Genomic DNA, 15965 nt, shown 5'->3' on the forward strand with positions numbered 1-15965 from the left:
TCCAGACTACACAGAGGGAGACGCTTTCTTTATTTAAAACTCTACAGTAAATACAGGTACATACACGGTATGTTTAAAAGCCTCGCTCCGCCGAGCATTCAGCACCGAGTGAAACATGCAGTCGTGTGCTGACGTTCAGCTGGCCAGCACATTGTCTTTAACTGGAGACATGGGCTCTTTTTTCTGACAGCCAGTCATCTTCTGGGCTTCTCTGAAAACACAAGAGTAGAAGAGTTTACAGCTCTTCAATTAAATAATACTGTACTCATCACAGGCATACCATGTCTATGTTGCTGAGAAGCTATGAGCTACAAATGCTCCCAGTTTCCTTTTGACAGCATCTTTTAACAATGTGAACAATGTGACCTCAGAAATATTCTCTGAGTAACAACAGGAGGAAAAGCTGGAATAGTTACTGGTGCTGCTCGACACCTTAAAAACCTTGGATGGCTTTGAAGCGACTGAATCATTTCTGACAAACTGTTCGTTAATTAACTTTTGATTTGACAGAACAAGATAAACCTGGTAACAATGGAGGTAGATAACATGCTCGAAGTGTACTGAAAGCAGTGTTTGGTTAAAAGGAGCCTACAGTTTTCTTTGAGTAGTCAGTAAGGCCAGAAAAGGTCTACAAAGACAAAAAGCGTCTGTTTGGATTTCATTTGTAACACTAACCACACTTGTTGGCTGTTTCTGGCTCACTGCAGCAGTGGTTCAACTCCAGTTCACACTTTTACCTGACTTACATTTTTTTATTTGATTTATTTGTTTTATTCTATTTATGGCATGTTGCTCTTATTCCATTGCGTTTCCTCATTTTTGCTGCTGTAACTTGTCACTGTCCACTTTCTGCTGTCCCACGTGTGGGTCTAATTAAAGTGTATCTCACATCATGGCTCCTGTGCCGATTTCAGGCTTTGAGTTAATAAGCACCGCTCAGTACAAAAGATAAAATAACAATTGTATATATTGAATCTTTAAAGCTAACGTGGATTTTCTGGAAGGTCAGTACTACCAGCTTGTGTTTTACATGCTTAAGCTCAGAACCATTGATGGCCGTGGTGATGGACTATGATTGTTGTGACTTCGACACTGAAGTATTTCTCCTAATTACTTTTTAAAGCTGAAGTTCCTCCAGAGGCTGCTGATGGTGGCCTGGACACCAGGGTTGTTTTCATTATTCACTGAGGGGAATTTCTTGCCCAGATTCAAAGACCTTTTCCTCAGTCCGCTGACCCTCGCTGGACCCAGTGTTTGCACTCTTGCTGTTTGACTCTGGCTGCTGGTCTTTGGTTTTGGCAGACCTGAAACCTGGAAAGAGAGACCATGTGCATGAAGAGACAGAAAACAAAGGTGAAGAGGTAGGGGCTTCTTTTTGGTTTAAAACATGGCGTCCTAATATGTAAGGAAACTGCAGTTACACATGTCATGGCAACACTGCCTTTGTTTCCCCATCTGTGAGATTCATGCTGTCCATGTTTTCACAGACAATATGAAAGACTGATGACAACAAGAATAGCGTTGGAGCAAACCAGTCATTGGACTGCAACATAGTTCAGAGCCATTTCAGGTGACAACACCTGGTGACTGACATAATGAATCAGTCAATGTCGAGCTCAGAGCGGAGAGGATTATTCTGCACAGTTCAGGTTTTCATGCACACTGAAATCCCAGTTAGAGTTGAGCATTTTTACAGTCATTCTTTCATTATGTAAGAGCAAAGACCGTGGTAATGTCTTGGATCAATACAATTTAGAAATAGTAAAGAGTAGAATAAAATCTATAAACTGTGCGTGTGGGCATGGATGCAGCTGTCAGACCGGCAGGCAGTCCAGAAACATTTACTGTACACCACTGTATCAACCACTGTTGAAAGTCACGTGGTCTGTCAATCTCTATTATGGTTTCATCTGACTGTAGCAGTTTCCTTCAAGCCTTCTCTGAATCGTTTAGATATTCACTGTGTGCCAACAACTGTGTTGTGGTCCCAGCTCCCTTCAGGTTAACAAGCTCCTTAACAACATTGTAGTCTAGGTTTTGATTGGCCCATCACCGTTCTCATGATCATCTTCAGCCTGTGAGGAAAGACCTTCCACACTGAGGGCCACTAATGGTGAGATTGTTTCTGTGGACAGTTGTGCTGTATATACATGCCACAAGCTGAGATCATGCAATGTGTGTGAGCCAGACTTCCTGCTGGGTTGTAATCAAGCGCTTATGTCACTCAATGATATGCAACTTATTTCCCCTTCTGTAACTGACCAGTCAAAAGCTCCAGGTGTTACAGAAGAATGCAAACCAAATGGAAGACCAATTCCTCGGTCCAAATAAATAATGTAGGTATTAATACAAAATAAAACCTAGAAGAAAAATCGATACCTTATCACTTTTTTGTTGTTGCATGTAGGGCTGGGCCATATCACACCTTTTATGGTAATACCGCCTTTGTTTTCATACGCACATGGCAGAAAAAGCATGGCGGAGAATGAGAAGAGTGAAAGCGGATCGTTGAATGAAACCATGAACCTGAACTGGTTTGTAAAATGCTGCAGCTTCACTGGTGTGGAACTGGTTTAGCTTTCATCCGTCAGATACACAACAAAGCACTATTTTTGGTAGCGCATGCTAGCGGGCCGTCGTTATTACCGTGTTGTTTGGAAAATACGGCGCACTTAAAATCAATCCTTTGATTTTTCTGACAGTCGACAGAGCCCCTTATAATCCCGTGTGCCTTATGTATGAACTCTGGTTGTGTTTACTGACCTCGAGACGATTTTATGTGCACGGCGCTCGAAAATCTGTCAAATGTTTCAGTACGACTTTGCTGAGCTACGAAGCCGCACCGCTTGATGGATTGTCGGAGCATTATGGCTATCGTAGGCGGAGCCTCGCGGAGTGATACGTACTGTGCTTCAACATAATGTTACCGTACTGTGTGTGTATAAGCTCTTTTTAAGTTTTGTGGATATTATACATGGTTATGCTGAGGATGTGTCGGCCAGTTTCCACTGGAAATGCCTTTTGGTTAAACTGTCAGTGAGGAATTTGCATTTGCACTGTTACGTTTTTATATAACTTTAATGCAGATAAAAAACAGCTGCTTGTTTCAGTGAAAATACATTGATGTTTTTTGCACTAATAAAGTTGAGGAGTTGTAAACTATTTTGTCTCGTGCCAATTATATCCTCAGTTATATCGTTATCGCAAATTTTCAAATGTATATGGTGATAAATATTTTTGGTCATATTGCCCTGCTCTAGTTGCATGGATTCATTTGAATTCTCGGGGAATCCCACAAACAGATGAACAAAAAATGAAACCGTGCTGCCCCTCACCCTCCTAGTAGATGTAAGTATGGTACGAATTTCAAAATCCTACGTCACCCCGGTCTCAATGCAGTCACGTTTTCAGAAAACCTCTGATTTTGACCTGAGGTCACGGTCAGTGGGATTCAAACTCGATCGAGATTTTTCGCAGATGCACCTTTGGTATGAAAGTCCGACATTAGGTTCTTGTCGAGTTGTTGCATTCACAAGATTGTCAGAAAAAATGGATTTGTCTGTGACCTTTGGGCTGTTGCATCTTTGGTATAACTGTGTCTTATTGCTACGGGACAAGCTGTATGGGACAATGCAAAGCACGCACATTGCATTGTGCAGATGAACCGTCAACTGTGCAAGAATGGCACAGTTTCAGATTATACAGATTTGTGGTGGTAACTTCCTTTGTGGAAACATGAGGCAGTTTAGTGTAGTACTCTGTGTTTGACTTTAAATAGCCAAAACCTCTCCACAAATCCTTCAGACGTGTGTGTTTAACAGTCTTCTCAGCAGTTAGCTTTGGGCTGTCTTATTTCGTAAGACATTTGTTTCATCTTCTCTTGTATCTCACACACTCCTAATGTACTGGTGTGTATGGCTGACTCTCATTGTTATTGGCCTTTTGTGCCATCTGTGAAAACATTCACCGACTTCAATCAACACTTTGTTGTCACCAACAAACAACAATTTAAACATTTTATCGCCCAGTTTATAACAAACGTGCCAATCGACACATAAGAAAAACCCTGTGTTGGACGGTGTTGAACAAACTAAGAGTGCATTCAGCTGTGATTAAACACAAAGCCTGCACAACGCTGGATTCTGGTTCAAACTCACCTTAGTTCTCGGCATGCCAGGTTTCACCTCTGCTTCTGCTGAGTGTGTGGGACTGTGCTCTATCTCTGAATCTTTGCTTGAATTACTTTCCTAAGGAAGCAGACAAAGTCAGACACAGAAAAACAAAGCTGTGAAACCAGAAAAAAACCTTTCTATGCAACTACTCAACAGAAATGAAACTGTGATGACGCTGACCCAACCACAAGGGACAAACAGCATTTGTAAAACGGGGAGATTTACACCAACTTACCGAAGCAGCATCCTCCTGGTAGGAGGAGGAGAAGCTGTAGGTGGGGGCTTCCTCTTTATGGTAGGAAGTGAGGTAGGGCTGTGACTGGGAGAAATAAGCGCTGTCCTGGGAGGGAGGGGAGTCTGAGAGCTCATCCTTCTCTGATTTTCTGTCCTGGGAGAAGGGCTCTGGTAGAACCGAATCTCCAGAGGGTCTGGTGACCTTTGGTGGAGATGAACAGCTTTCCTTTTTATACTGGAACTGCTGCAGCGCAGACAAGCTTGAGGTGGACAATGGCGTGCTAGATTGTTCAGTTGACGGGCCGTCTGACCAGCGAAATAGGCTGAGGCCACGACTGGCTGAACTGGTGGTACTGGGTGATGGAGATGGCTTGGTGGTTTCCAGAGACGGGCCATCTGAACTCTCAGCGTCACAGTTCTGAATGCTGGGTGAGGACTTCTGAGTGGCTGTGGAACTGCTGAAGAATCTACACGTGGGAAGACGGTCAGGTTTAAATAACTGCACATTAAAAGTGAGGGGGATGGTGAACAAATATTATTGGAGCATTTTTTGGTTGAGTTACAGTGCTTGGTTTAAAGCAATATTTAAAAGCTTTAGGACAGGGTGCCAATTTCATTTGTCTCAAATTTCAAAAGGACCAAAATGACTCAAACATTATTAAGTATCACCTTCATCACACTGAATGTGTCAAGCACATATTTTATTCAGTTCATAGTTTATTTCTGAGCTTCAAAATAGATTTTCTTTCCACTAATTTGAGGCATTAATCAGAAGCAAGAGCTGCAGCATCATATTATTATCCTACTTCCTTTTTGCTGTCTTGAATAATAACATGTTCTGATGAATTTTAGTATCTCACAGAACTTTCAGCCTACCCTGATATGAACCAAGTCTCTACCTTACCGATTCTGTCACTGACAAAGAGAGGAATTATTTTCCACACATCTGTGTTCAATAAGGGTCCAATGTTGTGCTTCTACCTTCATTTATCTACAACTAAAATCCATGTCAGCCGAGTCCCTCTACTGGCCTGTGTGATTAAACTCACAGCCTACATCTCACTTGTGCAAAAGTCTAATAATATCCTATTTTGTAACTGAAAAGAAACACACTGCTGACATAGCATTATCACATTTGGTTATGACTTCATAACCTGTTAGGATGAAGATCTGCAGAGGCACAAGTGTTATCAGCAGTGCTGCCCTGGTGTTGTGTCAAAGAGTCAAGACCAACTCTTAATACAACAGAATATACATTGCAATCAATACACACGTGTGTGTGTATATATAGCATTTCTAGCTGGACTTCAGGAGGCCCCTGCCAGGACCAAGCATCAGTGTCTTAATGCCTCCATGACCTGACCAAAGAGCTGTGTGGTGTGTGCTGGGCAGCAGGAAGCAGCTGGAAAACTACGTGTACTAAGAATTAGGGGTGGGGGGAAAAATCGATACTGTGTAGTATCGTGATATTTTGTTTGCTAATAATGTATCGATGCAGGGACGGCAGAAATCGATATTTTGTTACAAAAAAGGTTTTGCTCTGACTTCAGAGCATGTTGATCCTTTTTCTGAGCAAGAATCCTGACGCTGTCCAAATGTGTTTAACTGTTTTTTATGGCAGCAATAAACAAGACAGTTTACTGATTTTAATTTAAGACATGTTTTATTTTAATTAAGTTTAAAACTTTTATTTAATGCAAAATTATATTTTGTTTTAATTTACTTTCAAATTCTTCAGTTGCTGCAGGGGCTGCATAGTTTTCATATTGCATAGTTCAGAATAGCTGTAATTGTACCAGATGGTTTCAGTTAAGTTGGACTAGACTGTAATACAAACCGTTCAGTTTGTCAACAATAAAACTGAAATGAGAGAAAGACTGAGTGCGAGACTTTGTTATTAGATAAATAAATATTGATAAAGTTTACCTTTATGGACAGAATCTGAATATCGCAAAATATTTTTAAAAATTGCAATAATATCGTATCGTGCGTTAAGTATTGTGATAATATCGTATCGTGGGATGTTTGGTGATTCCCACCTCTAGTAAAAATGTTGGACAACACTGCAAATAAACATTGTTCAGTCTGTGCATCGAGTCCTTTCAGTTAGTGTCAGAATCGGGCTAGTGTTACCTGCTGCGTGTGACCTGACCATCCTCCTCAGCTTCCTGGTTCCTCCTCTGCAGGACAGTGGCAAATATGTTGCGTGACCGGGGCAGGCTTGTGACTGTGGGCTTGTCTGCTGGCTGGTCTGACCTGGAGCGCTTTGGGCTGGATGAAGAGTACTCCTGCAGCACATCCTGGTCCGATATACTTGAGTCTACAAGAGAGTACAGATAACAAAATAAAAAAAAAAACCCCCCCAAAAAAAAACCAAATAAAATCTTGTGAAGCTGCAACCATTAAATGATGACCCATTGTTTAATTTCCTCTTTTGTATGTTTTTGTCCTTCTCTGAATCTAAATTTCAAGAAGTCACAACTACTCTGAGTTCAACATGCACCGGCTGCTAATTTTCCTGATTTGCATTTTTCTTGTTAAGCCGTACATCTAGCTTCCCACCTCTCTGAAAGCCATTGTTAATTCTACCTCTATCTAGAAAGGGCGGATAATATTTTATCTAGGTCTGTGTACTAGTTTCCTAGTGGATGTTGAAATCTGCCAAACTAAACCAACTTCAGGCTTCGTGTCAACAAAACTGTCCAAACAAATCAATTACCTGCAAAATAAATGTACAACATTAACATGGATATCAGCAAAGCTGCACGGTTTAATGTAGCTCAATAGTGTAATGTTTAGTATTTCTACATGAAAATATCTTCGTGCTAATTGTTTCAGCTATGCTTCACATACTGAAACACGGTAAATAAACAGAGGCATGAAACGTAGATACAGAACAGATTTGTACTTCGTTACATTCCACTACACAACATAAGCACAGCAGGACGATCTCACCCTCTCCGGGCCTCTTCACCTGCAGCTCTCTGCAGGGTATCCTCAGGCCATCCAGGTTGATGACTCTCTTCTTCCCCCTGGTGGAGGGAGGCCTGTCTGGAGAGGTTGGGGGCCGGGCAGGTGCCGCGGTGGCTGGCGTAAAGCCTCTGCTCCATATACTCGGCCCTGTGGAGGCCGGTGAGTAGTTCCAGCTGTGACTGCGGCTTTTGCATTGCTGAAATGAGGTTTGGAAAGTTGTTCTATATTAAAAATAACACTTTATTTTAACACCTTTGACTGACCATGATCCAGTACCTGTGGAATAGGTTTGTCTGGGCTGAAGTCATCGATCCTCTCCATGCTGTTGATGTCAAGGTTTCCCAAGGCCATTTGCAAGCCCTTATCATCCCCTAAATGACTGAATTTAACATCAAGGACAAAATACTGGACAGGCCAAGGCAGGCAACTTACTCAAGTCACCTCGCTAAATCAAACACGAGTGGAGATAAGAGCAGATGTGCTACAGGACACGAGGATACAGTCCAGCATAGCTCAGCGTGGCTGGGTCAATGTGCTCTGGGTATGGGTTGAGGGGCACGACCTTCCTCCTGACGGGATCAAAAACCAGCTGATAGAGAAAGGTGTTATTGGCTCTGACAAATCCCTCGATGTACTGCTCGGGAACGACGAGACTCATCTTCAGGTACTGGCCCATCTTTCTGATTACCTGACAGGAAGATGAGCAGTCGATCAGACGTGATCAAAATAACTGTCATTGTCACTAATTAAGAGCGTGTATAGAATAACAACTACGGCATCTTAGGGGTGGGGTGGACAGGGTTCATTTCATTTTCAATTCAATTTTGTTTATATATTTTATTTCTAACTCGCAAGAGTCAGAACAATTGCCTCGAGGCACTTTATAGTATAAGCTAAAGACGAAAAATGAAACCCCGGCAATCACACAACCTCCTTGAAGAGGCAAGCACTTAGCAGGAAGCAAAGACGTCCTTCTAACAGGAAGAAAGCTCTGCTCTCCGACAGCCATGTGCCACAGCTACTTAGCTGTGAGGGACAAGAAAAGACAGCCGACATTTAACACGTGATTTTCTTATAAGTAGGATTATTGTATATACTGCAAATGACCAAGCAGACACCATGATCAATAAAATATCTAAATTGATGACTTCGTGGTTTTGGCCTGTCCTACCCTCAGTATATCAGGGTCTTTGGCAAGCTGCAGCAGCTTGCAGGCTTTGCCCAGACCGATGCCATGCAGAGAGGCAAGATAGTCACAGCCAGAGAGGATGCACATGTAGCGGAACTTTTCCTCAGTGAAAACATTCCCCAAGGATCGGCAGCGGCCGAGGTTGCTTTGGTCTATCTCCAGGCCATTGCCCTGCTTGTCCATCTTTAGAATAACCTGTGAATGAAAAGAAAAAAAAGAGACAGATTCATCTTTAACACAGTGCTGTTTGCTCCTGCTAATTAGAGATTACACTAGGTTTAAAATAAATTCATTCTTCACTGACATATGGTGTTGCATGCATGCAGCTGGAAATGCACCTCCTGAGTTTAGATACCTTTTTGCACCCAAATGCCAGCAAGTCAGAGTCCTCTGTGATGACCGCCTGGGCCAAACCAGATTTACTGAGGTAAGCCAGCTGAGCATCAGCTTCATACGGAGCCACAACACAGTCCACGCCTCTCGCCCTTGCAGCCTGGTCCAAGAACACACCAAAACAAGCCTTTCTTCACCTTTACATGACAATTTTTGTAAACGCATTTTAGTATTTTCTGCACATGCAAACAGTTTTAGACCACTAAGGTTTTTTTGGAGTGTTTATGCATAAACAAGCAAAGATGGAGACTTTTTGTGAGAGGATGACTCGGTCACTTTGTGATTGACTCGGTCACTTTGTGATACCTAACTTTCTCCACAGAAAGTATAGATTTTATTGCTAATTAAGCAACAAACCATTCATTTCCCATTTACAGAAGCACGTGCAGTACATAAGATAAGAACTTTATTTATCCCGAGGGAAATTCTTTTGTCATGCACATGCTCAGTGCAGCAAGAGAAACACAGGAATAAAGGCATACAACAACATACAATAAGAATTGTAGGATACAGCAGGATAGAGCAAATATGATATCAAAATAACGCAAAGTAACAATGTAACTATATCAGGTAAAAAATAAGTAGTAGGGTTGTTTGATATAACGATATATCGGATGATGACATGAAAACATCTATCGTTTGTTTCATGGTGTTTACGGTAATGTTTTCATGTTTTCATGGTTATATTCATTTCTTAAAGTTCTGTCGTTCTCTTATAGTTAAAATAACCGCACTGCGGACAGACAAGATTTTAGCTTTGTCGTTAGCAACAACGACAGTAACCCCAGCCTGGGGCTTCGCCGTCTGCTTGTTTTTTTCCCCCCCACATAAACCTTTCACAATAAAGCTGAAGATCCTGTTGAGGTTTTTCAAAATAAACTGAAGTGATAACAAATAGAAGGACCAGTCAAAACACATCGAGGACCTTATTCCTAAATGAGGGGCTACCTCATGGACGTGGTTTGGTTATGAGAAGTCTGACACGGACCAGAAAACTGCACTATGCAGATTAAGGCACAAACTGGTCCCCACCGCAGACTCAAGCACAACAACCTCTTCTACCACCTACGCAAGTATCACGTGACGGAGGACGGCGAGAGTTTACAGATGAGAAGCAAAAAGAGCTACACGACGCCCAGCTGAAAACACTTCACACAAGCCAAGTTCCCCGAGATTCACAGAATTTCACAGAAAATGTGAATTTGTTGCGATATATATTTGTTATAATGATATTGTTGTCAGGACGATAAATATCTTATATCAAGATTTAAAATCTTGGTCATATCGCACAGCCCTAGTAAGTAGAAACACCAGAAATAGATAAGAGGCACAAGAAAGAAAGAGGAAAGAAGCTTAAAATGCAGAGAGCATGGGCTCAAATGCTAATCCAGACAAAGACGGCGTCAAGTGAAAATGCATTTGTGTGAATGTGGGTTTAAGATTAAAGGCATGCATCAAACACCCCCGCTGTCACAGAACAAGTTAACACGATAGGTGACAGTGATTACCAGAAGCACTTCATACGTCGCGTGTGAGCGCTCATAGGTCGATCGAATAAGAAGAAGAACCCCACCTTAATCAGGTTATGAGCCATAGCCGGGGTGATGTTAACACAGCGGTTAAAACACTCTCTGGCCTCGGACAGTTTGCCCTCACGTAGCAGCTGTCTCCCTTTTTGTAGGTTGGTTTCTCTGCGTCTGAAAAGTACAGAAGTGAAATCAAACTGAGGGCATACAACGTGAGGTGGAAGGAAGTGACAGTCATGATTTGAAACCATACGATACGATGCTGTGGTGTCACTGTTAGCAGGAAAGAAAAAATTAGGACAGTCACAGGCACAGCTCAGCTCCCTCGTCAAGGATGTGGTTTTGGACATCTTTTGCTTCATGAAGTTAAAGTATTTGTTTGTGATGGGGATGTGTGCTCATTGCTCGGGAACCTTCACAGAAACTCTGAAAGTCTCCGTGTGGTCAACAAACACATTATTCCCATATCATGATCTAAACCAGGGGTCCCCAATCCCAGTCCACGAGGGCCGGTGTCCCTGCAGGTTTTAGATCTCACCCTGGGTCAACACACCTGAATCACATGATTAGTTCATTACCAGGCGTCTGGAGAACTTCAGGACATGTTGAGGAGGTAATTTAGCCATTTAAATCAGCTGTGATGGATCAAGGACACATCTAAAACCTGCAGGGACACCGGCCCTCGTGGACTGGGATTGGGGACCCCTGATCGAAACCAATCACAAACAGTCAAGGGTGGAGTACGTTTGAAAGTGCAGGCGGATAGAGAGAGGTGAGCAGCCTAGGCCCAGAGGCGGATGTAGCTGTGGGGAAGGAGAAAAGATGAAAAGAACACTCGATAACCTTTTCATTAAGGCCTGATCCGTCTGAAATTCATGACACGGAGCCATCGACCTCTCAGCTTATGTCCAACACTGGTCCAGAGACTGCATCAGATAATGAGCCACATATGATGGACTGCGCCCACTGAGAGTAAAAGGGGGTAGTGTATACATTTGGAAGAGAGCGGCTTGTCCACTTTCCCCGGCTAAGATACAGTAAAGCTGACAACATGATGCACTGCATTTTCTGTGGTGAGTGTGGAGAGACCATGGCTGACAATACTGCATTTGTGACTGGTGCTAATAAGTTTCCAATTGAAACGCTGAAAAAGCACAGTGTATCCAGAAAACACATATGCTGCAATAAATGCACTGCCCAGTGTCCCCGCTCCCCACGGCCTTTCAGCAGCAAACAGGCCGTCAGGAGGCCGACATGATGATTATGGTTAACATTACCTACGATGTTTCCAAAGAAGATGTTCTGTTCACCAACTTCAAGTCTGAAATAATTCTTCACAAGAAAAATGGCTTGAACGTAAACCCACGTACAGTAATGATGTCGCGTGCGCCATGTTTATGGTGTCATTGCTGACACACTGGGAAAAAAGAAAGAAGAAGAAGAAAAAAGGGGGCAAAATTACAGGAGTTGGCCATCTGAGGGGCACGTGACTGCAATGGAGGAGAGTCCATAGATATCGAGCTGCTCAGGTACTGAGATGTTTGAAAACTGTGGGACACTTTGAGGTCCTTCCAATTTAGATTTAATTTTTATTTCATATATCTTGAGATGTTTAAGTTTACATTTCAACTCAGTGAAGCACTTCCAGCACAAGTAAAACTGCGGTGTTAAGCAACGCAGTTGAAAATTTTGTATAAACCCAAAGAAAAAATAAACCACAAAAAAAAAAAAAAAACCAGGCGCACCAGTGCAACCGTGGCAAAAAGTTAGCCAACATGACGACTAAAGGCCGAGTTTTAGGAAAGAACCACGGTGTTGTGCCCACAGCTTTGAGCCACTCACTCAAACTGTCAGTCACGCAGTACTCCTTTCTAAATAATCATTCCTAGAAGCAATTATCACAAACGCATCAGGCATGCTTTTTTAGTGCAATTTGCTATAAATACCACACTACAACTAGGGCTGCCACGATTTGTCGACTATCAAAATCGTCGACGACTGATTTAATAGTCGACGCGTCGTTTGAAGCTTTGTAAGATCCTGAAAGACGCAGGAATCAGTAGCAGGATTTAAGAGTGTAATAACGGACTGAAACAGAAGATGGCAGCACTGCATGTACAAGGATGCCAGCTGCCGTTAAACCCCGAAGAAGAAGAAGAAGAAGAAGAAGCAGCAGCAGCTGTGTCCCAGAATTCATAGCGCGGCCCAGCTCAGTTTCCAACAATGGCGGCAGCTAGTTAGTTTTAATATTACTCTTATTATTCTTTCTGGGTCACAAAATAAACGTTTAACATATTTTCAGCCGAGAATGTAGCTGTGTAAACCTCAAATATCTGCTCAGTTTATCAGGACACCGCATATTTTCAAAAGCGCTCCGACGTTTTCGGAGACGTCTGTTACCCACTAGCTCGTTAGCTAGGCGGGGGCAAGGCTAACTAGAGCCGTGAGAACACCGGACTCCCGGCAAATCGTTTTCAAACCCACCGCCGTCTTTCGCTACTCAGGTTAAACATGATATATGAGTCACTTAGATAACTTAAAATGTTATTGTTTGGCTTTTTTTCAGTGTTTTTTGTTCCTGAGTAAATCGGTTTGTCTGAGATTAAAGTTATAGTTTTTACACAGCTGAATAAACATCAAGCAGACAGCTGATTATCAGAAGTGTGAGATGCTGGAGAATTTACTCCGGTGTCCTGTTATATTTTAGATAGCAAGGAGTTTATTAAACTTCACCGAAACAATCTGCAAATTTCATTAAAATTGAATAAACTATCATCTTGTCTTTATTTTTAGTTAGCACAAACACTTAAAGCTGAAAGCTAATGATAGTTATATAAGAGCAGATGCTGCTGGTGCAATAAGCTGTAGTTTTACGTCCAGTGGATGATGATCTGATTAGTCGACTAATCGCATAAATAATCGGTGACTAGTCGACTATCAAAATAATCGTTTGTGGCAGCCCTAACTACAACCCAAAAATCAGGTTTGCATGATAAATTTTGAACACATCCTTCCGTAAGAGAAACTCCTACATATGACTTAAGATCAGACGCAAAAATATCTCATGCAGTCACAAAACTGACGCTCTTTCGAGTGTCTTAAACATGAAAACATCATTTTGTGTTGCTCTCAGTAAGACTGCTCCTATGTGTTCTTTCTTCTTTAAAAGCCCAGCCTTTGTAATGAATCAGAATACTTTATTGATCCCTGGGGGAAATTATTTTTTGTTACAGTGCTCCATTTTAAACCAACATTAAGACAAGACAGACAATACACTAACTAAGAATAGTACAATATATACATATATATACATACATACATACATACATACATAAGTCACTCAGAAGTGTACTGTTTTGGTTTCTTTCTATCTGGATGCATCGCAAATTCCTCAGAAACTATCAGGATCCCAAGAGCTGTGATTGTTCTCACTTTAGGTTAAACTTGTTCAAATGTATATGTTTACAGCGAGAAGCAAACAAAAGTAAATACTCACTCTCTGCGAGCCTTTTCCACCTCCTGTTTTGAAGGCAGATTGCGTCCATCAAACACCAGTATGGGCTTAACACTGAAGGTCAAGAGCATGTCCACAAATTTCATGCAGTACCACACATACCTGGATGGGGCAAATTCAACACCACTGTCAGTTCTAGACTTTAGGCCATTCCTAATCAGAAAACAGCCTCATTCAGAACACCTTTAGTTCACTTTGGTTTTATTTGCATTGTGCCAAATCATAACAACAGATAAAGACCCTACAACAACAGGGTCGTTTTAATTGATTGAAAATAACACAACTGCTTACTGGTCAGTCGGTTCTCCTTTAGCAAGTTTCTCAGCACACGAGAAAGCTCCTTTATGCAGCCAACAGTAGGTGTCCACAGCTACCGTCTGGCCTTTGTATTTTTTCACATTGACGGGCTCTGCTGCATCTTTGATGAACTGCAGCAGTCCAGAGATTCCCATTTTGAGCCAGTGATCGGTGTCACGCCGATTCTGAACATGAGAAATCATCATCAGTAAGGGATAAAGAACACCTTCAGAGAGGGTGCATCTAGCGTGGACACCTTCAACTAAAATGGACTTTGTGGACTAAATACAGGTTTAACAGCACTATGTCACAAATGGAGGTTTCTTCTGATGCATCAATTCCAAAATCCTGGGCCGATACGGATTTGCTTGTTGATAATTCTGTTTGCTTTCTTTACAGCGCTCCATTTTTCCATGACATTTTGACAGTGTAAGACTGACGGGACACTACAGATTAAAAAATAAAAAATAAAACAAAATCAGCCATCTGTCAGTGTCAGTCAACAGGCCCACTGGATTCTACCCATACTCAGCAGATATATCAATGCAACCAAAAATATCCTCCAAACCTACAGTGACTAATATTTTGCTACCTTCTATTTCACTTAAGAATTGTTTGAAGGCTTCAGATTTACTTTCCTTTTGCTAATGTTAAAGCCACATGCACAGTAAACCGGATTTAGATCTAAATGCCACACGTTGTTTTATTTTTTTTAAACTAGCTTTAGCTATAAAGTTGTCACACTTGTATCGTGTAAATATAAACGTATGCAGTGGTAAACAGCGTTCAGCGGCGTTAACACATTCCTATATTTACCTATCAGTTCATTCATGAGCACGTGTGAATTATTCATGTTTGTCTGATAATTTGCACGTGAGCTGCTCGATTCCCGCTCCGTAACAATAACAACGATAAGTCAGCGCAGACGTTTCTGCTTTGAATGCGCTCAACAGATGAAAATCACACTGGAAACGCCTTGTTATCGTATGTCGTTTAAAAGGTAGCTGGTCAGTTTCTTGGCTCTACAACTGATGTCAGTGTACATTTCTCCTCAGACGAGAACACGCAAAAGCAGTTTAACGTAATTCGACTAAAGGTTAAAAGTTAAACTTACCTTTTTCTCGAAATTAGCGACACCAACAGAGCCCTCGACGACAGAAAACTAGAGGGAGTTTGGTTTTAGCGCCAAAAGAAGTATTTCAGTAGGAGATGTTGCTATTGGCTAGAGTCACTAAGAGGCAGGGAACGTAATAGAAAAGGGAGTGTGCTTCAAAACATCACCGGCGTGACGCTACGTCGTGTCCATAGGGCTGCTGTAACGACCCGTATCTCGTTGATGTGGGTGCAACTCAAATCTTCCACATTAGTCGCGGCTGTGGGAACACCACCAGAGATTCGACGACATGCCATTGGCTCCATGTTTCTGTCCCGTTACACTGTTTACCCGCCTCTTTGCGAAACGAAGTACGCCGGTACAGTGTGCTAACCTCCTGTAATACTGCAGTTCCTCCAAAGGGCCACTAGAGGCTGGATCCAAAAGTCCAACTGTAGAAAACAGTCATTGGCAAAAGCGAAGAAGACATGTTCAAATGCATCTGTGAATTTTGCTTTCTTTCTTAAACCAAAATGTATGTGTAAATTCATTTGCTATCTTAAGAATGAAATCT

General features: G+C 41.9%; 1 protein-coding gene across 1 annotated transcript; it reads right to left on the reverse strand.

Moving 5' to 3' along the window:
- On the reverse strand, positions 1–15829 carry exo1 (exonuclease 1). Its single transcript, XM_004573813.5, has 14 exons — positions 15413–15829; positions 14293–14483; positions 13984–14103; positions 10535–10658; positions 8924–9061; positions 8551–8763; positions 7880–8067; positions 7656–7758; positions 7362–7575; positions 6540–6726; positions 4408–4873; positions 4158–4247; positions 1115–1311; positions 1–211 (listed from the first exon to the last, which is right to left on the reverse strand). Exons 2-14 carry the CDS (start codon positions 14451–14453, stop codon positions 136–138), a joined length of 2277 nt encoding a protein of 758 aa, XP_004573870.3. The 5' UTR covers positions 14454–14483; positions 15413–15829; the 3' UTR covers positions 1–135.
- Positions 15830–15965: the final 136 nt, after the last annotated feature.

This window comes from Maylandia zebra, linkage group LG13 (genome assembly GCF_041146795.1).
Source record: "Maylandia zebra isolate NMK-2024a linkage group LG13, Mzebra_GT3a, whole genome shotgun sequence".
NCBI classification, from domain to species: Eukaryota; Metazoa; Chordata; class Actinopteri; order Cichliformes; family Cichlidae; genus Maylandia; species Maylandia zebra.